At 40.5% G+C, this 23370-nt stretch overlaps 1 protein-coding gene across 1 annotated transcript in view; it reads left to right on the top strand.

Annotated features, from left to right (window-relative positions):
* LOC139372585 (sodium/hydrogen exchanger 3-like) overlaps nucleotides 1–23370 on the top strand; it is a 47933-nt gene that overhangs the window by 15610 nt on the left and 8953 nt on the right. Inside the window, exons 4-11 of the mRNA XM_071112328.1 lie at nucleotides 2611–2689; nucleotides 3282–3459; nucleotides 3924–4144; nucleotides 15513–15715; nucleotides 15861–15950; nucleotides 21945–22015; nucleotides 22168–22297; nucleotides 22590–22741. Of these exons, the coding sequence (XP_070968429.1) occupies nucleotides 2611–2689; nucleotides 3282–3459; nucleotides 3924–4144; nucleotides 15513–15715; nucleotides 15861–15950; nucleotides 21945–22015; nucleotides 22168–22297; nucleotides 22590–22741 (1124 nt within the window). The remainder of the gene's footprint in view (nucleotides 1–2610; nucleotides 2690–3281; nucleotides 3460–3923; nucleotides 4145–15512; nucleotides 15716–15860; nucleotides 15951–21944; nucleotides 22016–22167; nucleotides 22298–22589; nucleotides 22742–23370) is intronic.

The raw sequence follows: 23370 nt of genomic DNA, 5'->3' as shown, positions 1-23370 counted from the left end.
TTCAAATGTTGGTGTTTGGTTGTGCTGACAACAAACAAAATTCTATTTCACTTTTGCAATACAGTAAACAGCCTAAGTGGTCGACAAGTTAATAAATAATATGTCGGATTTACGTCTCCAACTAAACCAAAAACAAAAGTTAAAGAATAGGATTAAGCCATCTCCTTCAAATGTTGATATTTGGTTGTGTTGACAATCAAAAACAATTCAATAATCCAGTTTGTCTACAAATGAATAAATGATATATAGGATTCATGTCTCCATCTCAACCAAAAATTTAAGTTAAAGAATTGCACTAAATCAAATAAAACTTTAAATTAAGCTAGTCCTATTCTTTAACTTAAATATGGTGTCTTATCCATTCACCTTCTGAATGGCACATATACACAATCCATGTCTCAAGGCTTAAACATCCTTCTTTAACCTGTCTCCTCCCCTTCATCTACACTGATTGAAGTGGATTTAACAGGTGACATCAATATGGGATCATATTTTTCACCTGGTCAGTCTGTGTCATGGAAAGAACTGGTGTTTCTAATGTTTTGTACACTCAGTGTATAAAGTATGGTTACATTTCATTTAAAGGAGTTGCCATGCCGCTTTGGTAGTAGCCGAGACAGAGCTCTTGTAAATGTGTAAATTTTTAGTTAGTTTCAAATGTTTTTATCCATTGTTTTTGGAACCAACATTTACATTTTTGATGAGTTTTTATTGCACATACTGTATATTGCAGATTGACTGACAGGTCAACCCTTTTTGTTTTGGCTAGCTAGCTAGCTGGCTAATGTTTTTGTTTATGCATCTGGACACAGTACCAGCTTATATATTTCACCTGTCTGCCAGTTTCTGATATTTTGAGAACATCGTGAGAGGAATGGGAGATGGACGAATACAGTGCTGAGGCAAAGGGTTTAGAGAGAGGATGACTGGCTACTACTCTGAACTGTGTGTGGTTTTTGGTGCCCAGAGCTGCCGAGGCATCGCCCAAGTGGGTGCTACACAGAGTGGAAGAGGAGAAGTCCAGTGGCTATATGACTCAGGCTTGGTTCCCAGACTTGCCCTCTACAAGACCACCAGCAGACTCCCTCACCATCATCTACCATCCTCTGTCCAGCTCCCTCCGCTTAACCCATGAACTGACCCTCTCCATCAACAGAGGATGCAGCATTCAAAGACTTGGCCTCAGTTGGTTGACCTGACCTGTCATGATATATTGTTTGTTCTTTGCTTATGAAGCGTTTTGAGATTTCTATTATGAAAAGCGCTATATAAGTTAAATGTATTATTATTATTTGCTCTGTTAAACCAACCCTTTAGAATGACTTTGATAGCAACAGTGAATCTATTTAGTGGAGCTCTCTCAATCATTCTCACAATAGCACATTGGTCAGTGACAAATGTCAAAGCTAAGCAGGGCAGGGCTAGGTTAAAACCCTGGGTGGTAGACCATAGGGATAGCTGTAGATCAACTTTCCAGTAGGAGGTGCTGCCCAGTGTATTTTTTATGATAGTGGATATAACATCAAAGATCTATGTTTGTCTATGTTGAGTGATGAAACAGTACTGGCTGACTTTCTGCAAATCCACGTGTTTTACACGTAGATTAGTTTTACACGTAGATTCCACGACACAATACATGTGACAAATTATATTGAAACAATGTTGATTCAACTAGTTTGTGCCTAGTGGGATCACACAGTTCCATGGTCAGGGCAACCAATAGACCAGGGTATACTATTGTACACTATTCTCCATATTATAATTCTATGCTAATTTTCCAACATTACCATGGGTTGAAGACCTGAATGTGGCCATTTATTTAATTAAAAAAACATTTTTTTTTGGTGCAAAACCATATTTTTCCATGTGCAGCTTAGGGTTCATGAAAACTTCCCTAAGCATATAGTTAAATATCACTGCTTTTATGCATGGATCACTTTTCTATGCATGGATTCTGAAACTAAAGATACATATGTTTTGATGGCTATCTTTCATTGATGTCCATTCTGAACGCCTTCTTCATAGGCGACATTCTAATGTTGTTCAGATCACATTCCGTATTTAAAGGGATTGCTTTAAATACTCACTGATCAAATTGGTAGGCCACCCAGTGGGTGTATTTTCTGGGATTTAATTAAAGCCACACACACCATTCTTGTTACGCATGTACATAGGGTAAGTCTGAAGATGCCTTTCATATGGAATAGGGGTGCCATTTGGGACACAGGCTTAATGTTTACACTACAGTTTTTTGGCAAAAACATTTACATCACTTTTTGTAATGTGTTAAATAAGAATTTTGATGGGTTCCAAATGTAATGCTATTCATCATGAGAAACCTAAACCTCAAAAAATGAAGTGCAAAGGCAATACACAAGACACGGCACCTTTACTGAACTGCACCAGTCAGTCACATGACTTACTTCTGAGAATGCTGTCTGTCTGTAGGTCGCCATAACAACATCAATGACGTACAAATAGACCAATAAATTTTTTTTAATCTAATGGATTACGTTACACAATTTATTAAATGAATTGTAATGTTTAATGAATTTGGTTGCTTAACCTCCCCACCACAGACCGGTCATCTTTATTTCCATGTTCCCTCAGGTGCTGTTCAATGTGTTTAATGCATTTGTGTCGCTTGGAGGGGCAAAAATCGACGCTGTAGAGATCATCAAAGGCATAAGTACGTAAGAGCGTCACACCTTGGCTACGTCCCAAATGGCACCCTATTCCTTATGTAGTTCACTTCTTTTGACCATGGCCCAATGTGCAGTACTTTTTACGAGAGCCCTATGTGGGGAATAGGGTGCCATTTGCGACGCAGTGTTCGATTTTCAGGCCAACAAATAGAGTCCTGTCACGTAGTCAACAGCGACAGCTTCTTGTGCCAACTTGAAGCAAACTGCTAGGATAATGCAACAAGTAATCGAGTATGTAATCTATCTAACCCAGGGGTAGGCAACACTGGTCCTGGAGAGCTGTTTTTGATTTAACCGACCTGAAAGACCAGGTATGTTGAATTTAAAGCAGTCACTGAATTGATCAATTAGCTCAGTTGGTCAGGTAGGGTGGCTAGTTGGGACAAAATCCTGCAGCACCTGCGGCTCTCCAGGAACAGGTTGTTTGTATTGTATTTATTCATGAAACAAGTATCTTTGTTCCCTGTTTGCCTCTCCATATGTCATTCTGTCTCACTTCTTCCTCTTCTTTCACCCTGTTTCCCTTTTCTCTGTCTCTCATCACCCTCCTCTCTCTTCCTCCTCTGCCCTGTGTAGTCTCGTTCTTCGTGGTGGCGGTTGGAGGCTCCCTGGTTGGTGTCGTCTTTGCTCTGCTGATCTCGCTCCTAACCAGATGCACCAAGAACATCCAGATCATCGAGCCAGGCTTCATCTTCATCCTGGGCTACCTCTCTTACCTCACAGCCGAGATGCTCTCGCTATCTCCTATCCTGTCGTAAGTCCTTCTGAGTGTTATGTTGATTTATTAGCCTTTTACAACCTTGCCATTAAGGGGGTTTCCATTGAAAACCTAACATGATATTTCCACTTACCTTGGCTTAGTTTTTAGATACAATATGTATTTCAGTTACATAGCTCTTTTTTTTCTAAGTGTGTACTACCTAGAACCTAAGAGTTCTTCAGCTGTCCCCATAGTATAACCCTTTTTGGGTTCCAGGTAGAACCCTTTCACAGAAGGTTCTACATAGAACCCAAAAATATTCTGTGGAACCGAGAAGGGTTCTACTATGGAGACAGCCGAAAAAACATTTTTTCTCAGAATGTATGTTTGATCCATGTATGGCTCTTGAGGTTGACTCTGGTCGACTATGACAGAACTCTCTACATACCATTATATACAGTACCTACTGCGTTTTAGTCTATTCTAAGTGACGTGACCCCTTTCTTGCTGTGACATAGGTGTACGTTCTATGGCGTCTGCTGTCAGAAGTATATCAATGCCAACATGGACGAGAGGTCAGTCAGCACGGTACGATACGCAATGAAGGTGTTCGCAAATGGCTCAGAGACCATCATCTTCGTCTTCCTCGGCATCACGGCCATAGATCCGTCTATATGGGTGTGGAACACAGCCTTTATCTTCCTCACACTCCTCTTCATCTTTGTGTTCAGGTTCATAGGTGAGTTTGGGTCATAATCTTTAGTATTATTTTGTGAGCGGAGGAATCGTGGAGGCACGGACTCTAGAAGATGTCGAAAGCGTTCCATAGGGATGCTGGCCCATGTTGACTAAAATGCTTCCCACAGTCGAGTCAAGTTGGCTGGATGTCCTTTGGGTGGTGGACCATTCTTGATTCACACGGGAAACTGTTGAGCATGAAAAGCCCAGCAGTGTTGCAGTTCTTGACACACACAAACCGATGTGCCTGGCTAGGGCAGTTGCGGTGACCATATTACCGCCACACCGGCAGTCATGAGTCATGACCTCAGTAATATTCTATGTGACCGTTGAGTCACCGTAATCTCCTCTTATGCACTCTGGAAATGCGTTGGTAGTACCCAGGTCGCTAATGGCCTGATACTCATGGCTCTATTGTCCCTCTAACCAAATGCAATCAAAAATCACATGAAACACTTAACTCACATTACTGTGATTGATCAATTTGAAGAAAGAAGTTCAACAACCGGTTGAAACTGAGTAGAAGGCACAGTGGTCTAAGGCACTGCAAAGCAGTTGCTGGCTGTGCCACTAGAGGTTCTGAGTTTGAGTCCAGGCTCTGTCACAGCCGGCCGCGACCTATAGGGCGGCGCACAATTGGCCCAGCATCGTCCGGGTTAGGGGAAGGCAGAGATGTCCTTGTCCCATCGCGCACTAGTGACTCCTGTGGTGGACCGGGCGCAGTGCACGCTGACACGGTAGCCAGGTGTACAGTGTTTCCTCCGACACATTGGTGCGGCTGGCTTCCGGGTTAAGTGGGCATTGTGTCAAGAAGCAGTGCGGCTTGGTTGGGTTGTGTTTCGCAGGATGCACGGCTCTCGACCTTCACCTCTCCCGAGTCCGTACGGGAGTTGCAGCGATGAGACAAGACTGTAACTACCAATTGGAAACCACGAAATTGTAAAGAAAAAGGGGTAAAAAAAAAATTTAAAGTGGAAAACATGGTCATTGTGGATGTTGTTTCAAAGCCTAACACAACAAAATGGACAGCGCTTTAAAAGGTGATGACTAATTCAAAACACCATATGCATATTAGAGATTATGTATAAGCATTGGCCTATATATGAGCCCAAGCTGAAAAAATCCCTGAATTACAATAATGATTTCTCAGTTATACAAAACATAGCCTACTGAATATTGCACATGGCAGAAAAACATTTAACAAATACTGATTTAAGATATGTTTGGTAAATAATTGGTCTATCCTAAATTAAACTAATTTAGCCTACAATTATATTGAATTTGTATTAGATTTTGAGTAGCCTAATAATAGTGCATTATATTAATAATTAATAGGCTGCAACATTGCCTTTAGCTACCGAATGCCTCTATTTGCTATTCCAGTGCATACAGATGATGTCTGTTTTTCTCTTTCCCCTCTTCCTGCCCATTTGATAATGGGCCATTCTAAATCTAAACTAATTGTATTTATTAGTAAAGACTAGATGAAATTGAGTCAAGCCTGATGGGCGAAAATATGATCACTTGATGAAAGAACAGCTTGTAGCCTGAGGGAAGGAACAGAACGCAAGCTTTTTTTGCGACTTTCTCAAATGATCAATAGCCTATAGTCGCATCATGCAGCCCATATCTTTTGATTTCTAAGGCATCTATGATTTGTATCATTCACAACTAAAGCCAAATAACTCTAAATCTAGCATATAGAGCTTGTTTCAAATGATCACTTTTACACTCAACGTAGCCACTTCATATGTGCTCACTCTCGCTCCAGAATGGGAAAAATATCCTTTCTATTTTATTCAGCTAAGTTCAATTCTATTATTCTTACTATAACATTATGTTATGGAATTTATAAGCATATCTTGTCTGCTAAACGAACAGGCCTACAGCCTATGGCATGGTACATAGCCAGATAACATACAGTAGGCCAACTCACATTCTGTTATTCTGAAATACATTTTCTCAATATCATAATGTTACTTTAGTCCTGCCTAAAATAAATAATGGCTTCATTGTGATGGTGTACAGTTGAAGTCGGACGTTTACATACACCTTAGCCAAATACATTTAAACCCAGTTTTTCACAATTCCTGACATTTAATCCTAGTAAAAATTCCCTGTCTTAGGTCAGTTAGGATCACTACTGTAGAATTATTTATTTCAACTTTTATTTTTTTCATCACATTCCCAGTGGGTCAGAAGTTTACATACACTCAATATTTGGTAGCATTGCCTTTCAATTGGGTCAAACTTTTCGGGTAGCCTTCCACAAGCTTCCTACAATACGTTGGGTGAATTTTGGCACATTCCTCCTGACAGAGCTGGTGTAACTGAGTCAGGTTTGTAGGCCTCCAGCATCTTCACAAGGTCCTTTGCTGCTGTTCTGGGATTGATTTGCACTTTTCGCACAAGTACGTTCATCTCAAGGAGACAGAATACGTCTCCTTCCTGATCGTTATGACGGCTGCTTAGTACGTTCATCTCAAGGAGACAGAATACGTCTCCTTCCTGATCGTTATGACGGCTGCTTAGTCCCATGGTGTTTATACTTACATATTATTGTTTGTACAGATGAACGTGGTACCTTCAGGCATTTGGTAATTGCTCCCAAGGATGAACCAGACTTTGGGAGGTCTACAATGTTTTTTCTGAGGTCTTGGCTGATTTCTTTAGATTTTCCCATGATGTCAAGCAAAGAGGCACTGAGTTTGAAGGTAGGCCTTAAAGTACATCCATAGGTACACCTCCAATTGACTCAAATGATGTCAATTAGCCTATCAGAAGCTTCTTAAACCATGACATAATTTTCTGGAATTTTCCAAGCTGTTTAAAGGCACAGTCAACTTAGTGTATGTAAACTTTTGACCCACTGGAATTGTTATATAGGGAATTATAAGTGAAATAATATATATGTAAACAATTGTTGGAAAAATGACTTGTGTCATGCACAAAGTAGATGTCCTAACCGACTTGCCAAAACGATAGTTTGTAAACAACAAATTTGTGGAGTGGTTGAAAAACGAGCTTTAATGACTCTTACCTCAGTGCATATAAACTTCCGACTTCAACTGTATATTCAATTGATTTAATATACTTTTTAAATGTAGTTCTAAAGGCGCGCGCATGGGCATCATCAAACTTGTGTTAATTAACAATTATCGTGAGACTGGCAGATTTTTGCATGATAATAACCGGCTAACAAATTTTAATGACCACTGCAGCTGGATTCTGGATTCACCTGGTCAGTCTACATCATGGAAAGAGCATATTTTGTACATTTTTAGAATTCTTGTATTTTCAAAATATATTTGAAAGTAAGCACCTTAACTGAACAAGGCAGTTAACCCACTGTTCCTAGGACATCATTGAAAATAGAATTTGTTCTTAACTGACTTGCCTAGTTAAATAAAGTAAATTTTTTAATAAAACTACAACATTATCAGTAACTGTAACAAAAATATCTGTACTTACTATGACTGTGTTTTTTTAACAACCTTAGTTGATTAAGACTGCAAATATTCGCTTTGTGCTGTTGTCTGTGCCTAATAATGTTTGTACCATGTATTGTGCTGGTACCATGTTATGTTGCTACCATGTTGTTGTCATGTGTTGCTGCCATGTTGTTGTCCTGTGTAGCTGCCTTGCTATGTTGTTATCTTAGGTCTTTCTTTATGTAGTGTTGTGTTGTCTCTCTTGTCGTGATGTGTGTTTTTGTCCTATATATTTATTTAAACATTTTTAATCCTAGACCCCATCCCCGCAGGAGGCCTTTTGCCTTTTGATAGGCTGTCATTGTAAACAATAATATGTTCTTAATTGCCTAGTTAACTGTTAGATAAAATAAAATAAAAGTTGCTCTGGATAAGATTGTCTGCTAAATGACTAAAATGTAAATGTCAAAAAGCACATTGGCTATTATTATTGGCCTTGTTTTGGGGGTGGAGCTCATTAAAATCATACCCAGTATGCTTTGCAAGTGTTTATTTTAACATTTACATGTTCATTTTGGTCATTTAGCTGAAACTCTCATCACACCGGTTCATAAGACTTCTGATACCAATGCAGGGTAAAGGGGGCCACAAAATTGTGAAATGCTATAAAAACTGGAATTGAAAATTATTTTGTGTTTTGAAAATACTAATTAAAGCTCCTGAAGTATCTTGTTACAGAGTAATTCAACATTTTTTGAATACATATTTTAAACTACAGTCGCTAGTGAAAGTCTACACACCGCACATGAAAATATACTATGGTAAAAATGGTACATATAGTATTACTATATGTATATAGTATTCAATGTCGTGTTTTTGCCGACATTACTGGAGTATTCCTGTAGTATTTTCATGCAAAAACACCACAGTGAATACTGTATTTACTATTTATTGTAGTGTTTTTGTCGACCAGACTGTAGTAGGCTTTTTACATGATTGTAGTATTCTGTAGTAATTACTGTAGTGTTTTTGAGGACAATTGCAGTATTTACTATGGTGTTTTTGTTTGATCACCTTTGACATAGACATGGGTGGTTTCTCTTTGAGGAAACCCACTGAACAAATACTAAAAGAGCAAATTTTCCATAACCTGTAGGTAGGTAGCACTGGAGTCTGAATGGATAGTTCAGAGCTTCTGTTCTTTTCTATAACCTGTAGGGAACACAATATATAGTCTATACTTGGCATGTAGGTTTATCACTCATGGGTAGCACAAATTGAGATATGTGGGATTGGAATGTGTGGGGTATATGTACATGAAATACTGTAGTAATACTATGGTAAAAAAAAACAAGTGTTTTTGGAGACATTTCTGTAATATTTACTATAGTATTTTACAGTATCACACAAAAATCTATAAGTATAAGTATACATGATAGAGGGATACTACAGCGTGTAGTATAGTATTCTACAGTATACTATAAAATTAATGGTAAATACTACACTTGCGCAAAGGAAACTACAGTGTGGAGTATAGTATAGTAGTACAGCTGACAAGGTACAGATCTGTCGTTCTGCCCCTGAACAGGCAGTTTAACCCACTGTTCCTAGGCAGTCATTGAAAATAAGAATTTGTTCTTTTAACTGACTTGCCTAGTTAAATAAATGTAAAATATATATATACTTATTTTCCACCATAATTTGCAAATAAATTCATAAAAAATCCTACAATGTGATTTTTCTGGAATTATTTTCTCTAATTTTGTCTGTCGTAGTTGAAGTGTACCTATGATGAAAATTACAGGCCTCTCTCATCTTTTTAAGTGGGAGAACTTGTACAATTGGTGGCTGACTAAATACTTTTTTTGCCCCACTGTATATATATATTAGATTGTAAACTGGAGTATTTTGTCAAGCCCCCGTATATCCTCTAGTTCCAATAAATATATCCATGACATTCGTGATTTCCTTAAGTGCATGAGGGTAATAGTTTGTAGTGTGATTTCCTTTATGGTCCATAGAGGTATTTCAAACCGTATTATAATCTCCCACCATAATAATAGTCTTGTATTGCCCATGGGATAAATATATTTCGTCCCCCCAGTCCTTTTTCCACCAAACTTCATCCGTTTCCTAAATAACAATATATATTATATTCCTTCCCTTTTAGCTAGGTAAATGCTGATAGTCTTTTCTTATTATTTGCTAAGCCATTACAATTATAACTGGCTATACTTATTTCACCATTTACCATAATGAGGATACACGAATGCATTTATCATAATACTGTATATGTTTGTAAACTCACCATTAAAAAGTACCATAGTGATTTAGTATCCATATAGTTGTACCATGATTTTTGCATTGCTACTAAGTGAAACCTCTAATTGTTCCCCACTATTCCACCTGCTAAAACCCCTCCCCATCACAACTGGGTTGTCATCCCAGTGACCGGCAGACCACCCCATCCACCCGGATCCCAGGGCCCCTGAGAGACTGGGACCCATCCTTCGAAAAGAGCACACAGTGCCGCACGCAGTGCCACCCACAGAACAGAAGTAGAGCAATCGCCAAAAGCATTTACATCACCCACACCTCGATTTGCTTTATATATACAGTTGAAGTCGGAAGTTTACATACACTTAGGTTGGAGTCACTAAAACTAGTTTTTCAACCACTCCACACATTTCTTGTTAACAAACTTTAGTTTTGGCAAGTCGGTTAGGACATCTACTTTGTGCATGACACAAGTCATCTTTCCAACAATTGTTTACAGACAGATTATTTCAATTATAATTCACTGTATTACAATTCCAGTGGCTCAGATGTTTACATACACTAAGTTGATTGTGCCTTTAAACAGCTTGGAAAATTCAAGAAAATGATTTCATGGCTTTAGAAGATTCTGATAGGCTAATTGACATAATTTGAGTCAGTTGGAGGTGTACATGTGGATTTATTTCAAGGCCTACCTTCGAACTCAGTGCCTCTTTGCTTGACATCATGGGAAAATCAAGAGTAGGCAACAACACGTCTGCCACACTGACCGTCAACACGGGGACCCCTCAGGTGTGTGTGCTTAGTCCCCTCCTGTACTCCCTGTTAACCCATCACTGCGTGGCCAAGCACAACTCCAACACCATCATTAAGTTTGCCTATGACACAACAGTGGTAGGCTTGATCACTGACTACGATGAAACAGCCTATGGGGAGGAGGTGAGAGACCTAGCAGTGTGGTGCCAGAACAACAACGTCTCCCTCAACGTGAGCAAGACAAAGGAGCTAATCGTGGACTACAGGAAACGGAGGGCTGAGCACGCCCCCATTCACATCGATGTGGCTGTAGTGGAGCAGGTCGAGAACTTCTGAGAAGTTCCTCAGTGTCCACATCACTAAGGACCTATCATGGTTCAAACACACCAACACAGTCATGAAGAGGGCACTATATCGCCTCTTCCCCCTTTAGGAGGCTGAAAAGATTTGGCATGGGGCTTCAAATCCTCAAAGTTCTACAGCTGCACCATTAAGAGCATCTTGACTAGCTGCATCACCGCTTGGTATAGCAACTGCTCGGCATCTGACCGCAAGGCGCTACAGATGGTAGTGCGTACGTCCTAGTACATCCCTGGGGCCAAGCTCCCTGCCATCCAGGACCTTGATACCAGGCGGTGTCAGAGGAAGGCCTTCAAAATTGTCAAGAACTCCTGCCACCCAAGTCAAAGACTGTTCTCTCTACTATCGCAAACCATGCGGTACCGGAGCGCCAAGTCTTGGACTAAAAGGCTCCTCAACCGCTTCTACCTCCAAGCCATAAGACTGCTGAACAGTTCATCAAATGGCTACCCTGACTATTTACTTTGACTTTACCCTTTCTTTCGTTTTTTTTGCACTGACTCTCTTGCACTGGTTCTATTCAAACTCTAACCACACATACTACACTGACACTCTTTACATTTTCTGCTGCTACTATGTATCCTGATTGCCTAGTAACATTTACCACTACTTACATGCACATATTACCTCAACTACCTTGTACCCTTGCACATTGCCTTGGTACCAGTGTAGAGCCTCATTATTGTAACTTTCTTTCTATTGAGAAATTTGTTTTTGTCTTACTTTTTAACTCTGCATTCTTGGCATTGTTGGGAAAGGGCTTGTAAAGTAATCATTTCGCGGTAAAGTCTACACCTGTTGTAGATTTGATTTGAACCCTATTCCCGATTAGAGGGGGTCAGGGTTTAAGGTTCCTGTGCCAGAACATATGGAGAGACGGTGCCCCTAGCAGTGAAGCCGGGGCAGCACGGTTCTGGATTATCATTCTGCATGACTGAGATTGTTTCTGTGCGAACAGAGGCAAAAAAATGTCCCTATGGCAAGAGGAGAAAAAGGGTTCACAAGAAGATGGCTAATGGCAGTTCGACTTCCTAAACCAAGTCATAGAGACCGGAGGGTGTGCAGACATGATGACAGCTGCCCCTGGCTGGGAACCCAAAAACGCACTGGGGGGAGAGCCTGAGGGAGGAGAGAGACTCTGGGGAAAAATGTGTCTCCTCCTTTTCTCGAGTCAGCAAGGACGTGAAGTGGGATGCAGCACAGAGAATAGTCATAACCTAATGTCCTCGTGCCTCCCCAGTGTTGCAAAACGTGTAGTGGGGAGGGACGTTAAAACCCGAAGAGAGAGGATAGGGCAGGGAGCAGTCTGCTTTGCGCATTATCTTCCACTGCCGTAAGGACTGCACCCTAGATCCCCTAAGGCCAGCCGGGTGGCAGGGACGACATGCATTGATCAACAGGCTGCCATGAGGCCCAGGTATGTGGGGCAGGCAGAAGTTAAAGTCTTCGCCTTCTGGTTTACTAATTCCACACTTCTGCCTTATGTCGTGACAGTGGGCTCAAAAAGGAGGTCTAACTTTTCTTTGTCTGTTCAGCTGGATAGGCTTAACCAAAGGGCCCTTTCGCCTACTACTGCTAAGGTCATGGTATGACCACAGCTTTGGATAGCAGTGCGGGAGACACGGAGGGTGAGGTCTGATATTACAGATCTCTTCCCAATCTGAATGCAGCCATCTCCCCACCTCCTCCAATAGTTCAGTCAGGTAAGCCATCAAAAAAAAGGTCTCGTTGAGCTCTTCTGACAGACTGGGCTGAGGCTTTGTATGGTTTCTGGAAAATGGAGGCAGTAAAGTGATCCATCTTATCAGGGAGTGAGGTGTCGGTAGTGATACCTATAAGGCGTTAGGGGTAGCGGTGGTTAGCCAGAGATGGTGCCACTTTAAAGCTGATTCAAGGAGATTCCGGCAATCGCAGTGGCCATACAGCATTTATGGTGATGCGTCCTCCGCAGAAATCAGGGCATTTGTACTTCTTGCGCTTCACAGAGGAGTGTCATTTGGTCTGCACAACTTAAAGCGCACCACTCATAGTGATTTAGGGCTAATCACTATAGCCAGTCAGCTATTAGAGCAGCTGGCTAAACAAAAAGACAATACCTCTTCTGAGATGTTGGAGTCGGTTTCTCGGTGCTTGACATAGGAGTTCAGCCAAGATAGCATGAAATAAAAGGCAGCACTGTTTTCCCACCTGCATCTCCATTTCGACCGTAAATATATATATATTTTGCTTTACGGGCTTGCTCGCGACTACCTCCACTTCTTGTGGAAAGATTCCCCTTCCATTCCCATTACCTCCCTGATCTCTTTCAATGAGATGTTTATATTTACAAACTTGCTCTGATAGCCTTTTGTCAAAGTTCTCCATGTTTGTTGTCAAGGAAGTGAGTTTGTGTTTATACAGGACGTACCTCCAGCATCTACCGTCAACTGATCATTTCAATGCAGAGCTATGCGGTGCCCTCCGCATTGTGAGAAAATTTGGGATGCACATGGCATCGACATACAGAGCTTGATTTGGCATCAGGAGGCTCAGCAACTGCGTCACATTGCGCCAGTCGGCTTTTAAGATGGCCTGGATTCCTCCATGTTGTGCATGTCTAAGCTTATGCGCTTAGCCAGCACTTTTTCAGTAAGGGGCTTATCCCACAAGTGCTTAGCTTACCATAGGCAAGCTGCAACTGCAGGTAGCAGTTGCTTTACTGGGTCTGCACTAGTGGAAAGTCTCCTCCCATCGTAAAGATTCCATTCTCGGTTTCTGTTCCCCAGGGGATCCGGCTACTCGATCTGTTCGCGGCTCGCCTACAGACATCAAAGAACCCAAACTCCAGTGGAGGAATGGCGTCTTCTCTGTCTTCGAGGCTGTCCCATCTAAAGGACTGAGAGGGTGGGACCTGGTCGACCTCCAAGTCAGGTGCCGCCTCAAGGAGACTGGCAAGGTTAATCTCGCCATCATCCTTATTGACCCCTAGTTTGCCTTCCCCGAGAGGGGATCGTCGGACTGATAGAGGGAGGAATTGAGGCTATCCATGATCTCGTCCCAGCTGGTCATGGGGGTGGGGGGAGGCAGAGCTACAGCTCCCGCTAGTGGCTCAGAGGCGAACCAGGCTACCGAGAGAGAGGCCCGTTTTACCTCAGTTAGTGACATGCAGCACTTGTAGGACTCAGTCCTTGAGTGCCACCTTGGCATGTTTCCCTCCCAAGCACATGATGCACAGAAGGGGATAATCCTTCCTAGCAATTGTAGAACCAAAAGCACAATAACGTGGTAATTCATGTCCTGAGCTAATCTCGTTTTGGGTAGGGGTAGCGGTAGCCAGTGTGAAGAAAAAAGCCTTGCGGCTGAGGGCTAGCAGTGATTAGCACAGTAGAGAATGCTATAGCAATGAGGCTGAAACGTGTTAGCTAGCTAGCAATGAATGACGTGGTGCACATATTTGACTCGTTTCAGGAAACTAGGCATATGTTGCAGGTCACCACAAGATATGACACATGTGTGACGTAGTACACAATTTCTGGGGACCACTTTTGCTCGTATGCACTACTTTCAGAATTTCTGGCAAAAAAAATATACAAAACTACCAGATAATCTCTTTAACATTGACAATATGGTCAGAGTAGCTACATTATCCACATTGATAAGGTTGTCATTGTCAAAAACTGATTTTTTGTCATCTTTTGGTTGAAAAGGTAAATGGTCAGTGGAGAAACGTCACAACTCGGGTAACATTTTCTCTGAGTTTCCCACTTGGATGGTCATTCATTTCCCACTGAGAACTAGGAGTTTCCGCTAACTCCGATAGCATGTGAACGCGGCATAACTCTGAGGTGTGACGACATGCACCATCAAGACATTTTTTATTTATTTAATTAAGAACATCTTCTATAATTGTATTTCACTTTGAAAATGTGAAGTAGGTTGTGTATCTGTAGGGAAAAAAATCTAATTGTATCCTTTTTTAATGCAGCAAAATGTAAAGACTACAAGGCACATTGATAGGAGAATTATGTTCTCCAGGTACATCACCCAATTTAATTATATTACTCTGTCTGCAAACCAGAATTTTTAAGATCCTGGTCGAATGAAACAGACGGAGGCCCAGCTAAATGGTCAAAAAGGTTTATTCACGGAACGTTCTGAAGTCAAGAATACAAATCAATTCATTTTATACTGACTTCTCACACCCACACATACACACAAACATACGCACACACATGTCCTGCTACGCACACACTGTCTATCTCACTTCCCAGCCGACAGAGATAGTGACTTTGTCCTTGAGACGTACTCCCCGTTCTCTCCCAAATCTCTAGTCAGGTCGGCACCAAGCTCAGACAGTCTATGTTTAAAATACCATAAAGGCATATTGTTTTACCCTAATTCTGACTAGGACTACACATTTATCGATTATGATTTTATACATTCTAATCAATTCCATACAATTATATGTTTCAGGGCAGAATATTCTAATCATTCAATTAACAGACAATCCTCACCTATCACACATGTAACAGAAACACTGCCTTTCTCTGTGTGTTTATATCACAGGGGTCTTTTTTCTCACCTGGATTCTCAACCAATACCGACTGGTTCCCTTGGAGTTTATTGATCAGGTAGTGATGGGCTATGGTGGCCTACGAGGGGCAGTAGCCTATGGCCTGGTGGTCTCGCTGGATGAGAAAAAGTACAAGGAGAAGAACATGATGATCAGCACCACCCTCCTAGTGGTGTACTTCACTGTCATGCTGCAGGTAAAATAGCTCATTTAAATGTCAAACTTCAGTCAATAAATATTTCACTATTTGTTGTTTTCTTTCCATGTAATATGTCTTCACTTGAACAGACTGGTATATTCTAATTTGTCGCCGGTTTACTATATTTTCTTATTTGTTGCAGGGAATAACCATGAAACCACTGGTCAACTGGCTAAAAGTGAAGAGAGCAGCAGTGACAGAACGCACACTAGCTGAAAAAATACAGAATAGGGTAACTATTTAGTCAGAAGTCTTTGTTGTTCATCAACCCAAAAGAATCAGACAACAAACCTTACATCTCTCTAATAAATACCCAAAGTAAAGTGTTTACTTTTTGTAAACTGTACTACACCACCTTTTTATACACAAGGGGAGGTCCTCGGGACAAGTCAATCACAGGTCTGTCAAATGAACGACAAGGCATATTAAGAGGAGAACACACAAATAAATTAGTAGCAGAGCAAGATTCATGCAGACTATTAAAGCACATTCGTGATGAAATACTCTTTGTGAGCTAGTACAGTCGTGATGAAAAACTCTTTGTGAGAGAGAGCACACATGGTATAATATTCTTCTAGTATAATAACACACTGGTGGTAATTGGCATGTGAATGCACACTGCTTCTGAATTAAATAGCTCCCTCTTAACAGCCAGCCCAGAAGGTCTCTAGGGAAGTGGTGACACAACATACAAACAAACATTTATATGACAAAGAAAATTGTACTAATCTTCCCACTAAGGCAACCCCAAATCATTTGCATGGATACCAGATCATTTGCCAGGGCAGACTACACAGAAAAACCTCAAATCTACCGGGACACAAACTAACTCAACAGTAAGAATAGCGCGCGCTCCAAAAACTCTGAAAAATAAAAACATAATTATAACCCTGGCTCATTTACACAATAGCAGTATCAAACATTATATATTTTAGTAGCCCTTTCCTGCAGTCAAATGACCTAGTCGCCTCATGGGTGGAATGTGATTTAATATTTTTCATAATTTCATTAATAAACATTTTTGTAATATTGCAGTCTTTTGTGATGTATATTATCAAGTTTAATATTGGGATGTAAACTCAAAATTGAAAACATTTCAACTTTTTTTAAGCCCATAACCATGTGTATGAAGTGTATACTTTGGTTTCAAAGTCATTTGTTTTAGAAACACTCTGTGACCCTGATTTAGCCCACTGCAGTAAAAGGTTAAATAAACAACATTATTAAATAGACTTGATTAATGTTAAAAGTGAATACCATTCAAATGAATGAGCTATACCTGTCTCCCAGCTCATACACTCACTACCGTCTTCCAAGCCACTTCTCCAAATTAGGAAAAATTAGGGAATGTGAAATGGGAGTGGGTTGTCTCACTTTCTCTACCGTCTCTGCTGGCACAACCCACAGCCCACGGGTATGTTTTTCCCTAGATAAAACAGTCACAAAGTCAAAATTGTATATATTGTGACGATAGCGGACCCACTCCTTAGCTAGCTGACAAACTAGAAGAACGAGGAGACTGTAGCTGAAGTTGAACCGGTGAACCAGATATTTAATGTCCTCAAAATACAGACTAAAAGAGGGTTAAAAGGGTTGCCCAAAACAAATGCATCTGGCTGTCAAATAACTCAAAGGAGATGTTATTGTGTCCCATTCAGCTTCTCAGACACCCTCATCCCCCAAAACTAGTGGCCTATCAGCTTTCTGAACTAGGGGCAACTCCTCCCCCATACTTTCCCCATTTGTAAATTAATGGACGTGTTTTCAGTCTGAGAGTCTCTCTTCTCTGGCACTAGAGTCCTGCATCAGGTAACAACAACAAACTGTCGTTGGTCCTGGAGTTAAGAGAGATCTTGGGAAAATACAATGGGGGATTTACACTTAACATATGTGACCTGACAATTTTCGATAAAATAGGCATGGTGAGCGTTTGGTTTCTTTACCACTAAAAACAGAAATAAATCATTCTAAATATCAAACTGGCTTTATTTACTAATAAGTAAGAATGTCTCACCCCATGTTCAAGAATGGCCTTTTTCCCTTTATTCAGATTACAACAGCTCACTTTTGGTTATTTGAAAACAAAATAATCTCCTAAATATCAAGCCATAGAAAGTTGATTGCAATTTCAGTTTAAACCACCAGAAAAGACAGAACAAATAATACAACAAATATTGTGGTTAAACTCAAATATACTAATTGATCAAAAAAATGTATCAATCGGAACCTTTATCAAGTGGAAGGGGGAAAAAGTAAGTAATTTTTCTGTCGACCCTGCATTAAAGACCAAAATTGTTTAAAGAAAATTGTGATAAATATATAATACCAGTTTAATTTAAGGACCAAAATATTGACAACTGTGCCATATAGATTGCAAAATAGTTAAAGGAATGTTCAATGTACTGATTCCATGGCACATGGTTAATGAATTGACACGCAATGTTCCGTTTATTATAACCTACTGCAGGCCTAAAACCTATGGGTTTAACCTTCTGAATTAATGATTATATTGAAGATAGAAGCCGCCTCTTAATGAGTTCCGAGATTTATCGGTTATCCAACAATTATTGTTATTATTATTAACCCTAATTATATAAAGCCCCTTAGATATTCTGTTTTTTTTAATTTACAGTAGTGATGGACACCTGGAGTCATTTTGTTTTTCACAAGCGTAGCAGGCTGTGAATTCTGCAAACAACGTTTCCAGGATGGGCTATTAGCAGGACAATAGACTCTTCAACCTTTATGAAAGGATAGTCTAATAGCTCGTCTACTGTAGGCGTGAGAAAAAAAATCCCTCCAATTTACAATGTATTAAGTACTCTGTTTAACATCCCTAACCCCAAACCTCATGCAACCGCAAAATGTTGGATCAAGCATATATACTGTACAGTATTTATGCTTTTGTTAATAAAATAATGATAAAAATACTCTTTCAAAATGTAGATGTTTATTTCAACTATCAGCAAGACAATAGGGAATAAATATCACTGAATGACAGAGCATGGGGACTGGTCTTGATAAATCAATCCGATTTTTATTTGGAACTGTTAGGATTATTTTGCTCTTCACTTGCAGTCACTTAGTAGCTTAAGCCTACTCCCGACCGGTCACGTTGTACAGCATCATATTTTCCAAACTGAAACCCTTAATTAAATCGCTTTAGCCGTGATGGTAAAATGAATCAAGGCTCACTTTATTATTTAGTTTTATAACTAAAATGCTTGACTGTATTTAATGACATGGATGACGTGTATGCTGTGTGATGACATGCACAAATTCATGAGCGATTGATTGATGTACTGTATATTTAAGTAGGCCTTTATGCCAATAAGTAAGTTACGCTAAAACAGCTACACTAACAAATTGCATTGTAATTCCCTTGGAATAGAAACATGTTGTACAGTGCCATATGTTCCTAACAGAAACCTTTATCGGTTACAGTAAGAAATTCATTTTTTTTTCTTGGAATAGAAATATGTTGTACAAGGCCATATTTTCCTGAAGGAAACCCTTAAGCCTATTCTTGGAATAGAAAAACCATAATATTCATCAAATGAATTAAGCTTAATTTCTAAAAATCTATCCCGTATATTCAAGGCTCCTTTTTATTTATATATTTTTAAAACTTTTTACCCCATTTTTCTCCCCAATTGGTAGTTAGTCTTATCTCATCGCTGCAACTCCTGTATGGACTCGGGAGAGGTGAAGGTCGAGAGCAATGTGTCCTCCGAAACAAGACCCAACCCGCACTGCTTCTTGACACAATGCCCGCTTAACCCGGAAGCCAGCCACACCAATGTGTAGGAAGAAACACATTGGAGAAGAAACAACCGGTGACCATGTTAACGTGCATGCTCCCGGCCCACCACAGGAGTCGCTAGAGCACGATGGGACAAGGACATCCCTGCCGGCCAAGCCCTCCCCTAACCCTGACGACGCTGGGCCAATTGTTCGATGCCCCATGGGTCTCCCGGTTGTGGCCGGCTGCGACAGAGCCTGGACTCGAACCAGGATCTCTAGTGGCACAGCTAGCAACTGCTATGCAGGGCCTTAGACCACTGCGCAACTCGGGAGGCAAAGCTCCCTTTGACTCTTAGGCCTACAGCTCCATGTCACTTCAATAATTAGCTTCTCAAAGATGCCCTCTTGTGGGCAAACTAGCACTAACTACTATTAATGGCAACAATAGCTGACAATCAAGAGTAGGCAACAACACGTCTGCCACACTGACCGTCAACACGGGGACCCCTCAGGTGTGTGTGCTTAGTCCCTCCGAAATTTTGTTTAGACCTCCCAAAGTCTGGTTTATCCTTGGGAGCAATTTCCAAATGCCTGATGGTACCACATTCATCTGTACAAACAATAGTACGCAAGTATAAACACCATGGAACCACGCAGCCGTCGTACCGCTCAGGAAGGAGATGAGTTCTGTCTCCTAGAGATTAACATACTTTTGTGCGAAAAGTGCAAATAAATCCCAGAACAACAGCAAAGGACCTTGTGAAGATGCTGGAGGAAACAGGTGCAAAAGTATCTATATCCACAGTAAAACGAGTCCTATATCGACATAACCTGAAAGGCCGCTCAGCAAGGAAGAAGCCACTGCTCCAAAACCACCATAAAAAAGCTAGACTACAGTTTGCAACTGCACATGGGGACAAATATCCTACTTTTTGGAGAAATGTCCTCTGGTCTGATGAAACAAAAATAGAACTGTTTGGCCATAATTGTGTTTGGAGGAAAATGGGGGAGGCTTACAAGCCGAAGAACACCATCCCTACTGTGAAGCACGGGGGTGGCAGCATCATGTTGTGGGGGTGCTTTGCTGTAGGAGGGACTGGTGCACTTCACAAAATAGATGGCATCATGAGGTGGGAAAATTATGTGGATATATTGAAGCAACATCTCAAGACATCAGTCAAGAAGTTAAAGCTTGGTCACAAATGGGTCTTCCAAATGGATAATGACCCCAAGCATACTTCCAAAGTTGTGGCAAAATGGCTTAAGGACAACAAAGTCAAGGTATTGGAGTGGCCATCATAAAGTTCTGACCTCAATCCCACAGAAAATGTGTGGGCAGAACTGAAAAAGCATGTGCGAGCAAGGAGGCCTATAATCCTGACTCAGTTACACCAGCTCTGTCAGGAGGAATGGGCCAAAATTCACCAAACTTATTGTGGGAATCTTGTGGAAGGCTACCCGAAACGTTTGAACCAAGTTAAATAACTTAAAGGCAATGCTACCAAATACTAATTGAGTGTGTGTAAACTTCTGACCCACTGGGAATGTGATGAAAGGAATAAAAGCTGAAATAAATCACTCAACTATTATTCTGACATTTCACATTCTTAAAATAAAGTGGTGATCCTAACTGACCTAAGACAGGTTACTTGGATTAAATGTCAAGAATTGTGAAAAACTGAGTTTAAATGTAGTGTAAACATCTGCCTTCAACTGTAAATAAGAATTTTGCGGCAGCACGCAAGTATGGCACAACTTTTAAAGGAAGAACCACTGTTTATACATACACACACCAAATAGGCTACATCACATGTATAAGACCCATATTAAGGGTTTACTCAGTAGTTGGACGAGCGAAAATGTCCCTTTTTGACTAAATTTATTCAAAATGTATAGTCTGTTGCTATCCTTGTGAGGCAATCTAGGTGTGCATTGGTCAGTCTGTTTCTTTGTTTTTGATTCACAATGTTCATTGTTGAAAATGTTGTTTTATATGAAAAAGTGCTGACAAAAAATTTCACTTTTTGCACACACTGCTCCAGAAGTGGATACTATGGGTCTGTCACAAGGCTCCAAAAATGGGTAACACCTGATCTTAGATCATTTACCAACACAGTAGTTGTGTTTTGTGAGTCCACCAGATCAGAGGCAGTAGGGATGACAATGTGTTATATTGATAGGTGCCATAATTCTGTCCTGCTTGAGCATTCTAAATGCAACGAGTACTTTTGTGTGTCAGGGAAAATGTAAAGAGTAAAAAGTACATTATTTTCTTTAGGAATGTAGCGGAGTAAAGTAAAGTATAGATACCCAACAAAAACTACTTAAGTACGGTGGGGGTATGGAAGATTAAGGGTGTTTATCAAGGGCTGAGTGTTGCTAAACCCCTCTTTTGTAAAACATCAACCAGCTCATCTAACAGTGTTGAAAATGGTCAACCTAAATATAACCTTGACAAAATAAATCCTTTTTATTTTTTCAGACCTTTGACCACATTCTTGTCGCCATAGAGGATATTTCTGGACAAATAGGACATAATTACATGAGGGACAAGTATGTGGACACTAACATCATATTATCAATTTCAATACGTTATTATCATATTATGACTATTATTTAAATGTATTTATTACATACCATACCTTCAAAGATTAAATTTAACACTAAATTGTTTTGTTTTTACTCTCTTCTCGTATCCTTCTAAGGTGGAATAACTTTGAGGAGAGGTGGTTGTACTGGCTCTTGATGACGCCCTCTGCCAAGAAGTCTTGTGACCACATATTCAACATCTTCCACAGACTCAACCTCAAGGATGCCATGAGCTATGTGAAAGAGGTATGAGTGACTTACAAGGTTGGAGAAAGCCCTGACAACTTAATACTACTGTAATTACGACGTTACACAATAGATTAACCAGCAGGATCACTGATTTACATTAACATGACAAAAATTATACTCTTTTTGTTTATTTTTTATGGCAGATGTTACAGCAGGTGCAGAAAAATGCTTGAGTTACTAAAACTGTTAAGAGCTAGTAACACAAGCATTTCACTGCTACCATCTGCTAATCTGTGTACGTGACCAATAAACTTTGATTTGATGAAGTATTTTTATCCCATCATCATAGGGTGAACGCAGAGGCTCATTGGCGTTCATTCGGAAAGAAACCAAGATTGATGTGGATTTCTATAAGAAGTTTGGTGCCAACTTCTCAGAGATGATGCCTTACATCATGACAGAAAATATGGGATCGGATCATGTTCCAGTCTCCTCCATCTTGTAAGCAACATTGCTTGACAGTCCGCATCTCAATGGTAAACTATTCCATAGGGCTCAGATCAAAAGTAATGCACTATAGGGAATAGGGTGCCATTTGGGACGCAGACTTCTGCATGCATCACTAACATGGGAAGGAGGAAATGTTTTTGGTATCTCAGATTGTTCTGGCAGTTCTCACTTAGAAACTTCATTGAACGGAAGGACATCTGACATGGCCAACAAAAACAGGTTTAGGTTGAAGTAACCTTGGACAGCCCTGGGGCAAAGTACAGGCACGAATGGTGAAACTGACATTGCGTGCAGCTTACTTACCCATTTTGCACGTTTAAGTCAATCCCTCCTCAGAGCAACCTGCTGGAGCGTGGTTTCCCTTGTCGTATTGTTTTAATACGGAAGGTAGACGTCTGTATTAGTCTAGCAAGAGTGCAATACAGAACTGAGCGTATGATCTGTCACAGCGGCATCACCTTAGGAAAACACACGCATGGTGTGTTCCAATGGTCCCATAGTCAACATCCCATATTTGGCACCAATGTAGCGAACGGCGGGACAGGGAGGCCAAGCCGGATAGCTGGGGTGGGAAACAAACACCCTACGCAAAGCGCCCAATGGTGTCTATAGTTATAGCT

This window comes from Oncorhynchus clarkii, chromosome 18 (genome assembly GCF_045791955.1).
Source record: "Oncorhynchus clarkii lewisi isolate Uvic-CL-2024 chromosome 18, UVic_Ocla_1.0, whole genome shotgun sequence".
Taxonomy (NCBI): domain Eukaryota; kingdom Metazoa; phylum Chordata; class Actinopteri; order Salmoniformes; family Salmonidae; genus Oncorhynchus; species Oncorhynchus clarkii.
This window is presented reverse-complemented; position numbering and strand designations above follow the sequence as displayed.